This window comes from Agelaius phoeniceus, chromosome Z (genome assembly GCF_051311805.1).
Source record: "Agelaius phoeniceus isolate bAgePho1 chromosome Z, bAgePho1.hap1, whole genome shotgun sequence".
NCBI classification, from domain to species: Eukaryota; Metazoa; Chordata; class Aves; order Passeriformes; family Icteridae; genus Agelaius; species Agelaius phoeniceus.
The window spans coordinates 67412981-67429832 of NC_135303.1; the positions used below are offsets into that span (position 1 = coordinate 67412981).

Consider the following 16852-nt stretch of genomic DNA (forward strand, 5'->3'; position numbering starts at 1 on the left):
TCTGCACCTCTATTAGATACTTACTGTCTTTGGCCAGCAAGTTACAAAGTAAACTTGTCAATTTCCTTTCATTCTGTGTTGGTGAAACATTAATAAAATGTTAAGACAAAGCTAACCAATGTCTTGAAGAATGTCTTCTAGCCCAAGTCACTGACATACTTGTATATATGCACTGATCTTTCTACGCTTTGAATTCCAGAATTATTTTAACTCCTGAAATCTCGGCAGCCCTCTGACTGGTTCCACAGCATTCTGAAGAGACGTGATTATACATAAACCCATTTTACTCTGTTCTTAGAATAATACAACTGATACTGTGAGGGTATAGGGAAGGAAAAACTATGAAATGGTGTGGAGTATGATTTGAAGCTTTAAATGGGTAGAATTGACTGGTATTCATTCTCAAAACACATGTGTTACTATTATTGGTTATATGTAGAATCAACTGTATGTAAAAATTGTGGAGTAATGCATGAACAAATTAATCATCTGGAATCTTCCAAACTATAAACCTAGAAATAAACTGAAGTCCATTATTTGTAAAATGGACCAATAGCCCTGCAATCATACAGAAGTGTTAATATGTGAACTTAATAACATTAAGTTGCTGTTATTCAGAAGTGGCTGTGCTAAGTTTTCATGCTAGTAAAAAACATCAAGATATTTCTATACAAAAACCTTAAAAAAGAAGGAGCCATAGCTTAAATTCAATCGTATCACACTACCATTAACAGAAACGTACGTAACAAAATGTAGTTACGTACATTTTTACGTACATGGATTTATACTTTTTTCATTGCTGAGTACCTCACAAAGAAAAGGCATGGAAGTGGCTGAGATAATATATAAGCATTTTAAAGGGATACAGTACATAACTTTAACTAAAATAACCATCTTCCTTCCTCTACTTCTTACCATTAGTCTCCTCATTCTTTCTTTCTCAATTCTCTCAGTTTCTTTTTTCTGCTCACGTTCAGTGTTGGCATGCCAAGTTGCCACAGCTTTAGAAAGCTTCTGAATTTTCCCAGCGACTGACCGGTGGTACTCTTTAAAATCTTTAGCATGCTGCAATATGCTATTCAGGTATTCCTAGAAAGAGAATCAAGTTAGTGCAGGCACTGTGACCAGGCAAGGATTTGAAATCAAGAATGTAGGAGTTCTGATGCCACAGTCTTCCAATTACTTATCACAGCACTTGGAGTTTTTTAAAAAACTCCAAAGGTAAATAAAATATGTAAAAGAGAACATCTGCACAGCAAAGCAAAATGCATTTCTGTCATGGGGCAAACACCTACTAAGTTAAAATACCTGGTGCTTCTGCCTACGCTTTCTCTCCTGTTCTATCTTCTGTTGTTTTTCAAGCTTTTCTGTCATACGAGCCTCTCTTAAAGTCTGCCGCTTGCTTCGTTTGTAGGCTTTGGAGTTCAGCGCTGTCTCCAGTGTTGTGTCACGACGCATACAGGCTACTACCTCTTGTCTTAACTACCAGTGGAGGGAGGGTAGAAAAGACAAACACTCAAAAAAATATAGTAGTTCTTAATAAAACAACTTTAAACACTGTTCTGGCAGAGTAAAAAAGTAAACAATTCAAAATATATTGCAGTCTCCTCTTCCATTTTCATTATAGTTCTGAAAAGATACAGCATTGATACAGTTGTAACAGCTACATCTGTCACCCTAAACAAAAAAATTTAACCTTCAGAATGGTCAAAAGCATTAATTAATTTTAATTATAATTTCTTCCCTCCTTACAAGATGCTGGTAAGAACTGCCCTGCCACAGTAAAAGGGGCCAGCCAAGATGTTACACATCAAAATAAAATGCAAATGAACCACATACATAACTCATTTTCTAGTGCTGGACCTGAACATAACTGACAATTTGTTTCACTGACAGCTGTACAGAAGACAGGTGGGAGAGGTAAACGTTAAGAGCTTGGAACAGTATTGCCATAGTCCCAGCAGTACAGCAGGGAGAGCCTGCTGCTTTTCATCTGACCTCTGACAAAACTTCATTATAAATGAGTGCCAAGGGTAGAAAGGAAGGAAGACTTGGACACCATGGCACAACTCCTGCCAAGGCTTTTGTCAGGAAGTATTTTGGTTGACCTGCCAAATCACATTTGTTCTTCCAAACTAGCTGTAAAAGCCAATGGCAAGAGGCCTGTAGAAGTCTGGCAGTTTGATTCCTTTCCTGAAACTGATTTGCTGATACAGGCACTCAACATTCAACTTATATTTTATGTATGATCCTGTTATGTTTCATTTTCAAAGTCTGTAGCACAGTGGAAGTACCAAAAACAAATTACAGAGAAATAGCACACAAAACACCAACACACAACTTTTATTAAAACAAGGGGACTTGTGGAAATACTAAGTATGTTCAGAAAGAGGTATTTGTTGAGAAGGTCTGTGATGAAAATCAGCTTGCAGTCTATCCAGAACTTAGTTTGTCTTTGTACCAATGTCATGTTCACTTCAAAAGACACAGTTCTATGGTCACATTCTACACTGGAAGATAAAGGAAGGAACAAAAGTAGCCCCTGCACATTTTTATTACCAAAACAAAATAAAATCTAACATTTCTGTGACTTGCCTGTTGGTTATGTCAGCTCTCATGCACGATCTGGTTACACTTTGCAATAACCCAAAATCTCTTTCCAGTTTACTCTTCACTGCATGAACAGGTTTGCCTGTAACTGCTATGAAAATTTTCCTCAAGTAAATGGCATTACCTGGCGTTGGAAATTCAGTAACCGAAGTGCCTTCAACTCTACTGTAGCTTTGGTCCGCAGATCAGGGGGCAGAGAACCAGGCAAGTTCTCCAGCTCCTGGATTCTGTGAGCAATTCGAGCCTGAAGTCTACAAAACCAGAAAACTGGGTAAGACACCACAAGAAATCTGTAAGGCATTACTAAAATTAGATAGTAAAAATAGTCAGTTTAACTCAGGCATTTACTTGTATTTTTCTGGGCTTTTTTTTGAGCTAACAGGCTTTTCCAGAGATGACACTGGGTATCTTTTTCCACTTTGAAAATAAATTGTCAAGTCATCAAAATGTCCCTTGGCTTTTCTTTTCAACTAGAACTACATATGTGAAAATAAACTTGGGAATTCTATTTTGCACATACTATTCAGGATTCTGCTTTCAAGCTTCTTTGATGGGTATTATTTTTATGCAGTGTAGTCAGTGGTGACATAGACCACACTTGCCTTATTAACTGGAATTCTATTTCATTATTTTATTGACAAAGTAAGTTTGTTTATAAAGTATTTACAGCTATATAGCTGCTACGGCAAATCGAATTCTACTTCACTCTTCCTTTAGAAGAGTGTATTTTGTATTCATTTGCAAATTCAAGAGAGAGAGAGAGAGAGAGGGACTAATAGACAGAACTTGATTTTTTTCTGCCTTTAATATTACCAGAAGAATTCTGAAGTTCCTGGAACAACAAACAGAATGTGATGCTGCATTACTGCAGAAGACTATATTGGTATCTTTAAGAGAGTAAAAAACTGAAGCAGAATTAGGTAAGTAATGTTTGTCATACAGGCTGAAAAGCAAATCAAGAAGAGTTATTTCTAAACTAGAAAAAGTTTCATTCCAGTTTATATACCACACTAAAAAAAGCTCACATTTTGCACAACTGGGCACTCCAGTTAGTAAGAAGATATTTTAGTTCATCTAAGGATGTAAAATTTTCAGAATTAAGTGGTTTCTTGGAGAGATGTACTAGCCAGTGTACATTCCTACAAAAAAGCAGCTAAGCTGTTCCAAATCATATGCTCTACCAGTTGCTTACCCACACATGGATGCAATCCTGCATCACAACAATTATTTTTAATTCTCCTTCCCTTCCCAAATAGCTGCAGTGTGTCTCCTGAAACTATCACCTACAAAACAGTTATAGCCAAACCCCACTTTTCCTGACTTTATTGAAACCTTAAGGGAGCAGTCACAACCTTTCCACACCTTTCTTTTGAGCTGTGAACTTATTAAAGCAGCTGAATATTGAACATATTTTCAATTTCTTTTTACATTCTTGCTAGCAATGAATGTTCCTTCTTTTACTATACATGCAGATGAGTTAATCTAGGTTCTCCCTGGCATACCTTATGGTTTTAGATAACTAACTGTAAGAGTCACTTACAAACAATCATGAAGTGAAATGCTGACTTCTTAGTTCTGTCAGAATTGTTTTTTTTTCTTTCAATTCAAATATAAAACATACAAAAATGCCTGCTGTTGTAAAAGTTTACACAATAGAAGTCCAAGCAATTGCCAAAGGTGGGTTGGCCTCTGCATTTCTATCATCAAAATTTGTAACTAAAATCCAAATATACATGTTTCTTGAGATATGTCTAAACATAACCAAAGCTCACAGAGTGTGCTCATTATGTACCAACATCATATTATGCAGTCCCCTCCCATATAATACCCATTTCACTGCAAACATTTTTTTTTTCAACTTGAACTTATAAAAAAAGCAGATCAGAAGAGAATGCACATGAAATTTTATCCTTAAATTACATAGTAGATTAGTATATCCAGGATAACTTTTCCTTCAACTATTTTCCTTCATATGTTGAAAAGCACTGAGCTACAAACAATGATAATTGAAGGCTTTGGTGGGTGATTGCCCTTCCTTTAACAACCCTGTCAGAGGGAAGGAATAAAAACAAAAGCATCAATATTTCTAAGTCAGTAGAGATATTACCTCAGAAAACTCTTATTGTAACTCAGATCAGTTCTCTATTTTAAAAAAAGTCCAGAAAAATAGAAGTTGAAGTAGTAAAAGAAAATCTACAGTACATATATGGAAGAATAAAGAAAATGACAACCAGATGAGTTATGTATGAACCAAAAAAAAAAAAAAAAAAAAAGCTTTGAAATTTAATTTCATACTTTCCCAGAAGTAATATTTATACGTAATGTCTATGGTACTAACAGAGTAATTATAATAATGCTTTCTTCAGTAGTCAGCGGGAGTTTTTAAAGAATTCCAAGTCAAGTGAATGGAAGAACTATTTCTCATCACTGCCACCTTCTAGTCTTTAAAGGATGCGACCACGGTTTGTTGTACTGCTGTTATTTTCATGGAACAATGCCAACAGCTGTCAAGTAAAGAGAATCCAAAGAAAGAAGTTTCCTAGATCTTTTTACAATCATTTGAAGTATATAATCTCACCGTTTAAAGGAGACGTAATAAATTAATCTTTGCAGTTCAGCAATCTACCTCCATGCAGAAAGTGGCCACTGAATGTACGCAGAGATCTCTTTGCAAAGTAAGTGATGCACACCCATTCCTCATTAACTCAGGTTAGCAGCAGAGGTTATGGTTGTACAATCAAACCTGTCTGGCATGGATGCCAGGCAGTAAAGAAGATGCCTAAGAAAATACTTTGCAGATAACAGAAAGAAACCACGTACAATCTGCAGGACATTTCCAAGTGTCCAAGTGCATTATTTTTTAATGTGCAATGAGAATGAGAGTGGAAAAAGCCTTTCAACATAATAAAACAACTTTAAATTATAGGCATTATTACCTTTAAGACAGCTATTCAGTGAGATTAAAAAGCAGCACTTTATTTTGAAGAAAGCATTAAGGAAAGTTTTATAAAAACATGTATTGGATTTGCATGGCTAGGTACTGCTAGCAGGAGGGCTACAGCACTGGCTTCTGTGAGAAGCTGTCAGAAGTTTTCCTATGTCCAGTAGAGCCAACACCAGCCAGATCCAGGACAGACCCCTCCACTGGTGAAGGCTGAGCCAATCAAAAATGGTGGCAATGCTTCTGTGATAGCAGACTTCAGAAGGGGGCGGGGGGGGGGGGAAGTTACTGGGCAGATTAATTGTGGCTAAAGAAGAGCAGTGTGAGAACCTGTGAGAGAAACAGCTCTGCAGACACAAAGATCAGTGGAGAAGGACGGGCCACAGGCAGCAGAGCTGAGATTCCCCCACAGCTCATGGTGCAGGTAATGGTGAGGCAGCTGTGCCCCTGCAGCCCACGGGGGACCACAGGGATACAGAGATTCACCTGGAATTCAAACGGTTTTCAAGATATAATGCTCCTTTATTAAAAGGGTTTAGTGTGAGATCTCAAGAGCCAACTGTTTCATAAAGCTTTCACTAACCTCAGTGTTTTCAGGATAAGGATGTTTATTTTGGCTTTTTTCTGCTCCATTTTTATTAAGAAATTGTGAAGACATATTTCTGAATTAAACTTGCCTATATTAAAGCTAAATCCAGCACCATTCAAACCACAGAAGCTGTGAAACTGTCTTTTTCAAAACTTTTGTCTGATGTTACTTACACAGTTTTAAGTAATGAAAAGATTTCCAGGAGCTCTACATATTCTGGAACTCAAAGCAAAATTAAACACCAGTAATGTTCAACATTAAAAAGGTTTGGATCTCATTTCTCTGTTCTAGGATAAAAATCCCATAAAATATAAAATCCTTCTGCTGGAGAATCCCTATCAAACTTTTATCTCACTATGTCAAGAACACCAGTGTATTTAGAACCTAACATGCTGGATCTGTAACTGGTTCTCTACAAGTAAAAGTATCAGCTTTATTTTTTGTTACTCATTACTTTCCTCTGTTTATGAACACTAAGACATAACAGCTTGGCACAAACAGTGCAGTAGAGCAGGGCTGAAAACAGGAAGAGTAACAATGTGATGTTAATTGATGCAGAAAACATTGCATCATACTGGCCATATGAGTCTTGGTTGAAGTTAGTGCTACAATTCTTCTGACAGAGTAGCTGAAACCGTAAAATGGTGTGTTCTACAAGCTTCTGAAAAAGATGCTGGAAAATACTGATTGTATACTTATGCTGAAAGAGATACAGCCATTCAGTCCTAGGGTGTATACATAAGACTGGCAGAATCATGACAAGAATGCACTGATAGAATTAGTTAAGCAATACCTGACACAAAAAGTAACCGCTTTTCTGTAATCAAGGTCTGAATTCTGGGCATGGCATCACACCCAAAAGCGCTTCATGGCGCTTTACCTTCATAAAGCAAAAGTTGTTAAACCAGTCTTCTGTGAGATCAACATCCCGTTTGGCTACCTTCCTCTACAAACTCAAAGTAACAATGCAAGAGGCATCATTAAACTAAAACAGGTAATACTCTGAGTGCAATTATTTTCCTCTGACTGATAATCATCAGGAACGTATTTTAGGTGCAAGTCAAAAAATCCTTCTGCCTGGCAGACTCTCAAGGTCAGTTATTAAATAGCCTTGATGTTGTGAGGAGGGAAGAAGTCTCTTTCTAACTGCAAAAGAAAAGTTCTATCCTATACTTTTTAACAAATATACTTCATCATCTAAACAGAACATTCAAGAGGCAATTTTTGAAACTGGTATACTTTTTCCTAATTGGTATACTTCTAATCTTGCCTGTGACTTTCTTATTCTCTTCACTCTTTGGCTGTCCAGACAAATCCATCATATTCATAAAATGTGCTTTTTCTGGGGTTACTAACTCTTCAGCCTTTTGGCCATCTCTGTTCTCTTCTAACTTTCCTTTTTTTATAATAATAAAAACCTTGGCCACAAAATTGGTTTCTCTTTAAACTTAAATGGTTTCCAGTGATACTGCCAGTATGCTTCACTAGTTCATCATTTGGGGTAGAATTAAATAATTCTTTGATTTGATATTTGTGTACTTCTTGGTAATACAGCCTTTCCCTGGAAACTTGGTTTACACTATTACCACTACAGTAGCTGATTGCAAGGAGTTCCAGTTAAGGATGTGAAAAACAAGAATAATTTTAATCTTGTTATTCACTCTTACCTATATTCACGTTCTTGGAGTATTTCAACAGGATCCAGTCCTTGGGGCTTCTGGATAGGGCTGATGCGGTTCTGCTTCTGCTGCAGCTGGACAATGGGTGAAGGTTGTCCCGGCGGGGGCTGTGGTACAGAGGGCCCAGGCATGGTGGCAGCAGGCTGGGCAGCAGCAGGAGCAGGAGAAGGCCTCCCACTAGGAGCTGGTGCTGGAAGCTTTTGCTGTGCATTGGAGACGCTCATATCTGGGGCTTGGCCTGAAACATGAACAGTACTGACTCATAACTTGAAATATGGAAAGCAGGAAGAAAATCAAGATGGCTTTCTGAATACAAGATATGAAGGTAAGATAAACATTCAAAATCACCAGAAAAGGCACACTGAGATTACACTCTGTTTTTTGAAACAGGCATACTAAAATGCAAGTATACCATACATTGCAAGAAATGGCCAAAACAAAAACAAAACACATGAAATTTTATAATGAATGCCATTTCTTTTGCTATTTCTGTGGACTTTTAATTCTAGTGTTACCAGAAATGAAACAGCTGTAGAACTGACTTCCTCCAAATCCAAGACCTCATTCTGCCTCTTGGTCACTATCCTTGCAGTTAAAAAAAAGCATCTAACCACAACCTGGAAACAAGCAGAACTAGGCCTGATTTCAGACCTCTACCAGAACTTGATAACCATATGAAAATTTTCCAACTGTATTCAGAAATACCTGCCACATATAAATAGCTTTTGTTTCACTATGATCTCCCATTAATTTTATTTATTTAAAATATCAGGAACTCAATTATTCTAATCACATTGTAAAGGAACACCTCCATTAACATAAAAATGGTACCTGTCATTTACAGTCTCTAAAGGTCATAGACTTTAGAATTTCATTATGACAAGTTACCATGCATTCAGATGTTCACGAATTCACTGTCAACAGACATTGCTAAAATAAAGATGCTGCTTTAATTATCTCAAGAGTCACAGTCACTTAAGCTAGGGAAAACAATTGTAAAGTACACCTGCAATCTTGTAATCAACCTTGATTCAAACCAACATCCTGAAATATAGAGAGATCACCATTTGTCATTCACACATCTGCATCAAACTCCAGAAAAGGAACTTGAGCACAAGCTGTAGATTCTGTATGCAGCTATACTGCATTTCAGCTTATAAGAAGGAAAAAAAGCAAGCCCATCAAAAACCTCTGTGCAACCTCAATTCTCAGGGAATCTGGGAAGCTGAATGACTGTGCAATGAATGACAAATATATTTGAAGACATGGGGGAAAAAGTTGCAGCATTCATTTGATCTCAAAGATTGCACTGATCCTTCAAAGCCACTTGATTCCAAAAGAACAAAATATACAGAAGGAAACAGCAGAATTCTACCATGATTTGAGAACTTCTTTTACAGTAGCAAAGGTGAAAGACAAGCTTGCTACAATTAAGTATACTCAGAACATAAGTTACTAAGTTTTATGCATGTTCCTCAGAAAACATACAGATTTCATTCTGATTGCAAAAAGGTGCTTCATGTTCGGTCTGTCTAAAAACTGCAGTAATTTCATGTGGGTCTCTTCCATATGAATGAAAGGTTAGACTCTCCTTGATGAAAATCTTAGACACAGTAGAAGTTACACTATTTTTCTTGCACAACTTTTTACCTTTCCTTTTTACTTTTCCCCACATCCTTTTCCCACTATACCTTCAGTCCACGTTTTAGGGGTAATGGCAGTTGTATGTCCAGGCATCCCTGGTGCAGCCCCTGGTCCAGCAGCAGTGCCACTCATTGCATGTAATCCAATACCTGCAATTTGACAGAGGAATAAAATTTGCTGAAACACAAAATATTACCAAGATTCAAAAATCATTGTTTTCTAGCATGCTAATCTATTCAGGCAAGTAGTGCTTTTCTTCATTAAGTAAGGATTTAAGTAGTTTTTATCATTAATACATATGAAAGTAATACATATACTTAAAATCATGTTTCATGAAAAAATCCAACTTAATTGGTAGCAAAGCCATATCCACCAAAATGAAGTGAACAGTGACATTATTAAAACTTAAGAAACAGTATCATCTTAACCCTTGATTCCAACACAAACTCAGTAATGGAAGTGTTCAGAAACTAACAGGTTCAGGGTATTTAATGTAAGAGTTTTCTTAGGACCAAAATGTGCTTGCTTACCTCACTGCAACATCTATCATCATTGCGAGAAAAAAGTAAGCACACTTCCTTTTTCTTATGTTTTGCACTTAACAGCACATTGTATGTGGTTTATTTTCAACAACCTAAATAATCAGTCAACTCGATCCAGATTATTTATCTACTTTCCTGCATACCAACAGGAGACTGAAAATTCACCGTAAGAAAAACAAGGGGAATTGCTATCAGTAAAGTACAATTAACATTCAAAAACTGTCAAGCATAGCAGGACAGATACAGTACTGCACAGTGAAATAACTTCTATTTCAATTATTAGTATTCTATTTTGACAATATCCTATTAATAACAGATGTGTTTCATGCACTTGCTAAGGCTTAATACAGTTCCAAATTACAGCCCTGCACAGTACCCATTTCTTAATCTATCAAAGGTAGAACTTCGAGAATTGCCTGAGCAATGACTCTTACCGAAGATTCACTTACCAGACTGCCTGTTGAAGGCACTGGGAGGCTGCTGCTGTTGAATGCCAGGCAAGGTTCTCTTGCCCTGGACAGCAAGCTGGAGGTTTTCTGGCAAGGGCTGACCCCTAGCCAGCATTTTGTATGCTAGAATCTGAGCTCGCAGCTGATGCAGCTGTGCAGGGCTGAAAGGGGAAGGCCCTCTGTTAGGCTGATTCATAACTTGTGGGTCTCCTGCTATAATGGGTCCTGGCTGACTGGGAGTCATCTGAGGTGGTGTTGGACCTCCTCCAGACATTGGACTGGACACATGCTCTGGTGCTCCTAGTGGAGATGGATGTGGAGACATATAACCTGGAACAGGTAGAAGAATCATAAAGTTACCACTCTGCTAGTTAAACCTGAATTTCATCCAATATTTTAACAGTATATAAAGTATAAAAGTATCTCTCTGAGGCCTGGATAGCTGTAGCATTTTCTGTGAAGACAAAAGTGCAATCCAAATTCCCTGGGATATCAAGAGAGCCTCAGGAGCTCCTCTTTAAGAAGAACTACAGTTATTTAGTCCAATAATTCCTAAATATAACAATTACCTGCATATTTGGAGTAAGACAAACTAAAACATGAAATATAATACAGAAGCCTGGGGATATAGCGTTATTTACTAGAACTATGGAAAAATGTTTCTTTGTAGAACATATGCAATGAAGTCTGCCTAGTTTGTAGCTTAATAGCCTAAGTTTATTTTGAGGCACACACATCAAGGAATATCCATTCACTTCTACAAGCCCTCTTTGCCAACACTCACCAACATATAGAAGTAGAAATAATTGGTATTCACTTTCCATACAACTACTCTTTAGTTTATACAGATTAAAGGTTTGAGCCAGACGAAGTATGTTCAATACCTTTTGCTGTATGGATACTCAACAACTTGGAACATCAACTGCAAGCACAAAAATCACCGTCTGAAGAAGCTGCTGAAGACTATGTCAAGACCAATCACAGTTCTGAAATGAACAGTGCTTATATCTTACTATACCACTTGAAAATGCAGTGGTTTTAATCCTGAATATTAATTACACCTACTACATATTTTCTTGAGCTCCAAAAAGCACAACAGACAGCTAGTTTTTGGGGATTTTATCCACCAAGAGTGAAAAAGAGGTAACAATATTTACTCACTTTGCTCTGGTATTGTGGAACACAAATAATCTTCTCACAAATTGGAAAAGTCTAAAACAAAATTCATAAAATCTAAAACTCTTCTGGCTCATTTTCATATTCCATGTTCATAAGTCAAAGATCATAACTCCAAAGATCATGATACAGTTCATGATTCTGTGACACCCAATCTACTCTTTTCCCAATTTTCCTGTCACTTTACAGTGAAAAAACTTCTATTTCATCTATATGTAGTACAGATCACAGAAGAAATTTTGCTCGCTCTTCACTTTTCTTACTGACCCTTCAGTAAAGACAAGATAGGCAAAACCTCAAAGTAGTCTCCACTGCTCATTCTCAACTCTGGGATGACAGGAGCTGCAAGTCACTAGAACTTTAACCAGTGAAGAGATTAGAGTGCCAAAGAACTGAAATTTGTGCTCAACTTAAATAAAGGTTGTAAATGTATGAGACAGAAGAAAAAGAAGAAAGGATTTCAGTTTTCCTAAAAAAAACCCCAAACAAAATGAGATAGAAGAACAGTGGGGAAAAGGGGATTTGTGATAGGAAAAGATCAGATAAGACAGAAACATTCAAACTAAAGATGATGACCATGGGAAAAGATGATGGAAAGAATTTTGGAGAAAAGATTTTGGAAAGAATAGGAGAAGTTACATAGTTCAAGAGAAAAATGAGGGGAGAAGTTAAAAGAAAAGGAAGAGACATTAAAAAGTTAGAACTACTGGAGCTATATACTAGTTCAATATAAAAATTGTCTATACATCCCTTGCTGGTGATAAAAAGTATGATAAATAACTCAAGTTTATTCCACTTATCCATAACTTACTTTTATCTCGGTATTATTTTAAGAGAAGAGGGGAAGCTACAAATCCCTCTTGCTGAGCACACTGCTTAAAAAAAATGCCCATCATACCACAACAAAACAAAAAAAATATGCAACTGCATTACTTGTTTATACTACAAAGTGAGGTTTATTGCAATGTTTATCCATTATTACATTTCTAAATCTCAGGTTTTACTTTAAATGGCACCTAACTGGAATGACATTGTTTTCTGAACTGCTTTTGAAAAAATGGTTTCTGTCCCTCCCAAGTTATACTGCCCAAGTTTTAAATTCCTTTATGACTGATACGTTTCAGACTCAATATCTTGAAATGAATCTGGACTACAAAGTTTAGAACAGTGGTCTAAGATGTTGAATATTTGTTTTCAGTCCTGACAGTTCAAGCTGCTAAGTCTGTGATGAAGTTTTGCAAAGAGGAGTTTTCAAAAGCAGACATTTTTTGATCTTTCCAATTATGAATTTATTACTTATACCTTCTCTCTTCCTCCAAGTTCTCTGCATTAGCATTTTTAATAATGGAAAACTGTGCTTGGGAAGAAGAAGAATTAAAAAAATTCCATGAAGTGAGGAAAGAACAAAATCCTTCCAAACTTCTTGTAAAGATGCTAAAATGTGGCATTTACACAATGTAAATTTTGTGATGCTATATGAAATTTTTTTTTTTTAAGTGTGAAAACTTTTATATTATGACAGTGAAAAAAGATACAGTCACAAGCCTGTCCTAATAAAGTGTTTATACTCCTTGCTTTTTTCCTATCTTATTACACATAGACTCTAACACAGATAAGCATGTACATGAGAACATCCCCTAAAATTATATGTCCCACCATTAAAGGACAACAGTAACCTACAGCTCTGAACAACACAGAGAATACCAGGAAAGGGAGGCCAAAGAACCCTGTCTGTAATTTTAAACTGTGGTAATTTCTAAGCTTTATCAGGTTTCTCCAGATTTTGTCTAACTGAGCTCTGAAAACCTCAAATGACGGTAACTCCTAATCACTGTAATGCTGAATTTCCTTTCCCTTAAGTCCCATCAGAATTTCACTTACACAATTTGTAAACATTACTTCTCTACTTTTACTGTGCATCTTTGAGGAGAGTCCTGTCAGTCTTTCCCATAATCCTTCAATGGGTCATAGAAGAGGCTGCATCAGAAACCCTTCTCAAGTTTTCCTAACTGAACGCATAACCAGAAACATATTTAATCCCACTTTGGCATCAACTTGTTCAGCAAAAATACAACACAGCATGTCATAAACAATGTATATTCTTTACAGTATGAACATTGGAAGAAATCCTAGTTCTAACGCTTCTCCAAGTACTGTTGGAGGGCAGTGTGTACACAATGTTTCTGCTTTAATTGTTTTTTGTTTCACTTCAGATAACAGAAACAATAACATCTTTCTTTTCTGTTTTAAAGCTGGAAAATCAGAGTGCTAAAAGTTTAGACCCTTTTTTCAACACTTTTAATGCTATAATGAAATGGAAAGAACACCTACAAATTAATTCAAAAACCTAGTAAAGATACAGAAAAAAAATCAAAGTTTTGGCAGTCCAAACACTGGAATGTTTAACAGAGGTTTTGAACTGCCACTAAAATTTACAAAGTCTTAAACAATGAAAGTGTCTGAGGAACATATAGGTCACATCTTTATACTAAAACCAACAGAAAAGGTATATTTGTACTCAAGAATATGACTGTAAGAAGATTTTTGATTTGGAAGATATGGACAGGACTGAAGAAATATAGCTGTGTAACTCACTGAACTATCACTTCAATCATCAATTGAAGTTAGTTTAAAAAAAAAGAAATTAGAATCAAGTACACACACAGAGTACAAAAGCACAGTGTTTTGGAACACAGTGAAAAGTATGATCATGTCAGATTGAGGCTACAAACTTTCCTAAGGCAAGCAAAACATAAAATTTCCCTCTCAGTAGTGTGGCCAGGGTTAACACCAGTTACTGTGAACCTGAACAAAGAAGAAAGAGAAGTCATGTGTGCAAGTAATTTACAACTAGGACTGCAGAAATAAAATTGTTGAAAGGTCTTACACTGGCAGGCAGATGAATAAAGTGGTAGGTCTTTCCTCATCTTTAAAATTCTGAATGAATTCAGAAAAGGAAATGCAACTAATTTAAGAACAATAGGGACAATGAACATTACCTGTGAAGCAGCAGTATATTTGTGAATTCTACAAGTTAAAAAATGGCATGTCTTTTTAAGTTCAACAAATACTGCATGACTAATAAAAAGTAATATAGATCAAGTTCCAGAACGCTAAATTCCTTCAGACCTTATGTTTCCACTTACAAACAGAGCAATTCAAATTGGCCTGTATTTCACTGCTGTATCACAGTAACTTCATTTAACTTTTACAAATCACAGAAAACCACAGAAATTGTTTATTCCAGTCCATTTACATATTTTTACGAAGTTTTTATAATACAAGTATTTTATTTTATATAAATAATTGGCTTGTCTTTCCAATTTCTATCCAATCCCCTTCAAAAGTCAATTGTAACCATGATTTTAATCTGTTGGATGACTGTTTAAAAGCTTAACCATTTTTTACAGTAAATTTCATACTCCTCATATAAATACTGCAGAATTCACCACAGTTCACTCACAGTGCTGGAAGACAGTTTCTAACCAAATTCAAAATCAGCAACATGTAGTAAGCTTACTATTTAAACAGCTAAATATGAAATTGGAGCAATGCATTTTCCACTCATTTAACCTGTTAGCATCAAAACAAAGGCATTAACACTAAACAGGAGCATCACTGTACATAAGTTCAAGAAAAGAGAATCTGTCAACAAAACTAGCCAGGAATGTTACCCTTTCTCCAATTTGGTAGTAAGACTGGAAGGAGCAATTGCTGAGGAGAAATATACCAACTCATAGTATTTTCACCCATATATTCAGACTTCTGAAAATCATCCTATTGCAGTACACAATAAAAATGTGATGATCTGTCTGAGCTAGTAAAACATTCTTTCTGCATGACTCGCATCTCACTGAGCACCAATAAAAAAATAAACAGAGAAACTAAATAATAAAGTTGCATACCTTAACTTAGTAATTACTGTTGGTTAAAAAATACAAAAATCTCAGAACAGTAATTACCATACAACCAGTGAACAGGCACTTAAGTAAAATGACACAGTTCTTGCAGATTTAGCTTTCAAATGTTTCTGACTTGCTCATAATTCATTTCACCTCAGAAAAGGATAGTTAATTATTTCCTAACATAAGAATCATTACTTCCAAAATTCTGTATCAACTTTCTCTTGTTCATTCACAACTGTATGCTTTATTTACATAACCATATCTACAATTGCATGTGCAGTTGCCAATTTACTTCTAATTTATCACCCACATTTGTAAGCATATATTTTATAAAAAAATCTTGCTTTTGTACTTAAATACAAATATTTTTCCCACTGCCTGCCAGTGTAAGACCTTTCAACTTTATTTCTGCAGTCCTAGTTGTAAATTACTTGCACACAAAATTACTAAAAAGAACTAAAAAGACTGCTATTGGAACATCTGGCATTTAAATGAAATCTCATTTTGTGACCACTTCCCATTGTAAACTGCATACAGAAGGACAACAGCCTGTGGATTCATCACAAGTATTCCACCCAGATTTCTAAGTACTGAAGCATTTTATGAAGACTATCCACCTTGCCATTCTCAAAAAATGTTAAGACGTTGTTTCCCAGTCTAGCTTACCAGTCCTTTTCAGAATCTTGGAGCCTGTGAACAGGCAGATTTCTGTCAATGAGGGACCACTACAGCTACAATAGTCTACCTAGCTTTTCCAAAACAGACCAGACTCTTGACCTCTAAACAAACTTCTCCCTTTGGTCTATGGGACACATGACAAAGACATCCAGTGCTGATGTAGCTTTTGTATGATACAAAACCTTCCACAAATACTTGGGTAATCCTTGTTCCAAAGGTTAAATATCTTCATTAAGTAAAATACAGCTATTTGAACACATTTTGAATTCAAATAGTTTGCAGGCAATTTTGCAGATAGCCAAATCCACTGCTTTGTTTTTGGTTTTTTTTTCCCTTTAAAGGCTTCATCAATTACAAACCCTTTTACTGTCTGGGAATGTGCAGACTGATCAAGTATTCTTTTAACTCTCTCATCAGACAAATTAAAAAATGGATCTTAACATTCTCTAGGATAAAACAAACACACTCCTCTTAGCAGTATAGACTGTTTTTTATGACACAGTTTATACTACTACATAGCAAACTATTTCGCTCCTTTACATGCATTGCTCTTGGCTGTGCTAAAACCTATGCTAGAAAAATAAGTACATTCTTCTCAGACTCCAATCAGCCTTTGTAACCAACTAATTTATTACTCAC

At 36.1% G+C, this 16852-nt stretch overlaps 1 protein-coding gene across 8 annotated transcripts in view; it reads right to left on the bottom strand.

Moving 5' to 3' along the window:
- The window catches only part of SMARCA2 (SWI/SNF related BAF chromatin remodeling complex subunit ATPase 2), a 118973-nt gene that overhangs the window by 77177 nt on the left and 24944 nt on the right, over positions 1–16852 (bottom strand). For all 8 annotated transcript variants that reach the window (XM_054652860.2, XM_077172090.1, XM_077172092.1 and 5 more), the window contains 6 exons: positions 10455–10784; positions 9511–9612; positions 7808–8057; positions 2735–2861; positions 1309–1482; positions 916–1089 (listed from right to left, as the gene is read on the bottom strand). In XM_054652860.2, the coding sequence (XP_054508835.1) occupies positions 916–1089; positions 1309–1482; positions 2735–2861; positions 7808–8057; positions 9511–9612; positions 10455–10784 (1157 nt within the window). The remainder of the gene's footprint in view (positions 1–915; positions 1090–1308; positions 1483–2734; positions 2862–7807; positions 8058–9510; positions 9613–10454; positions 10785–16852) is intronic.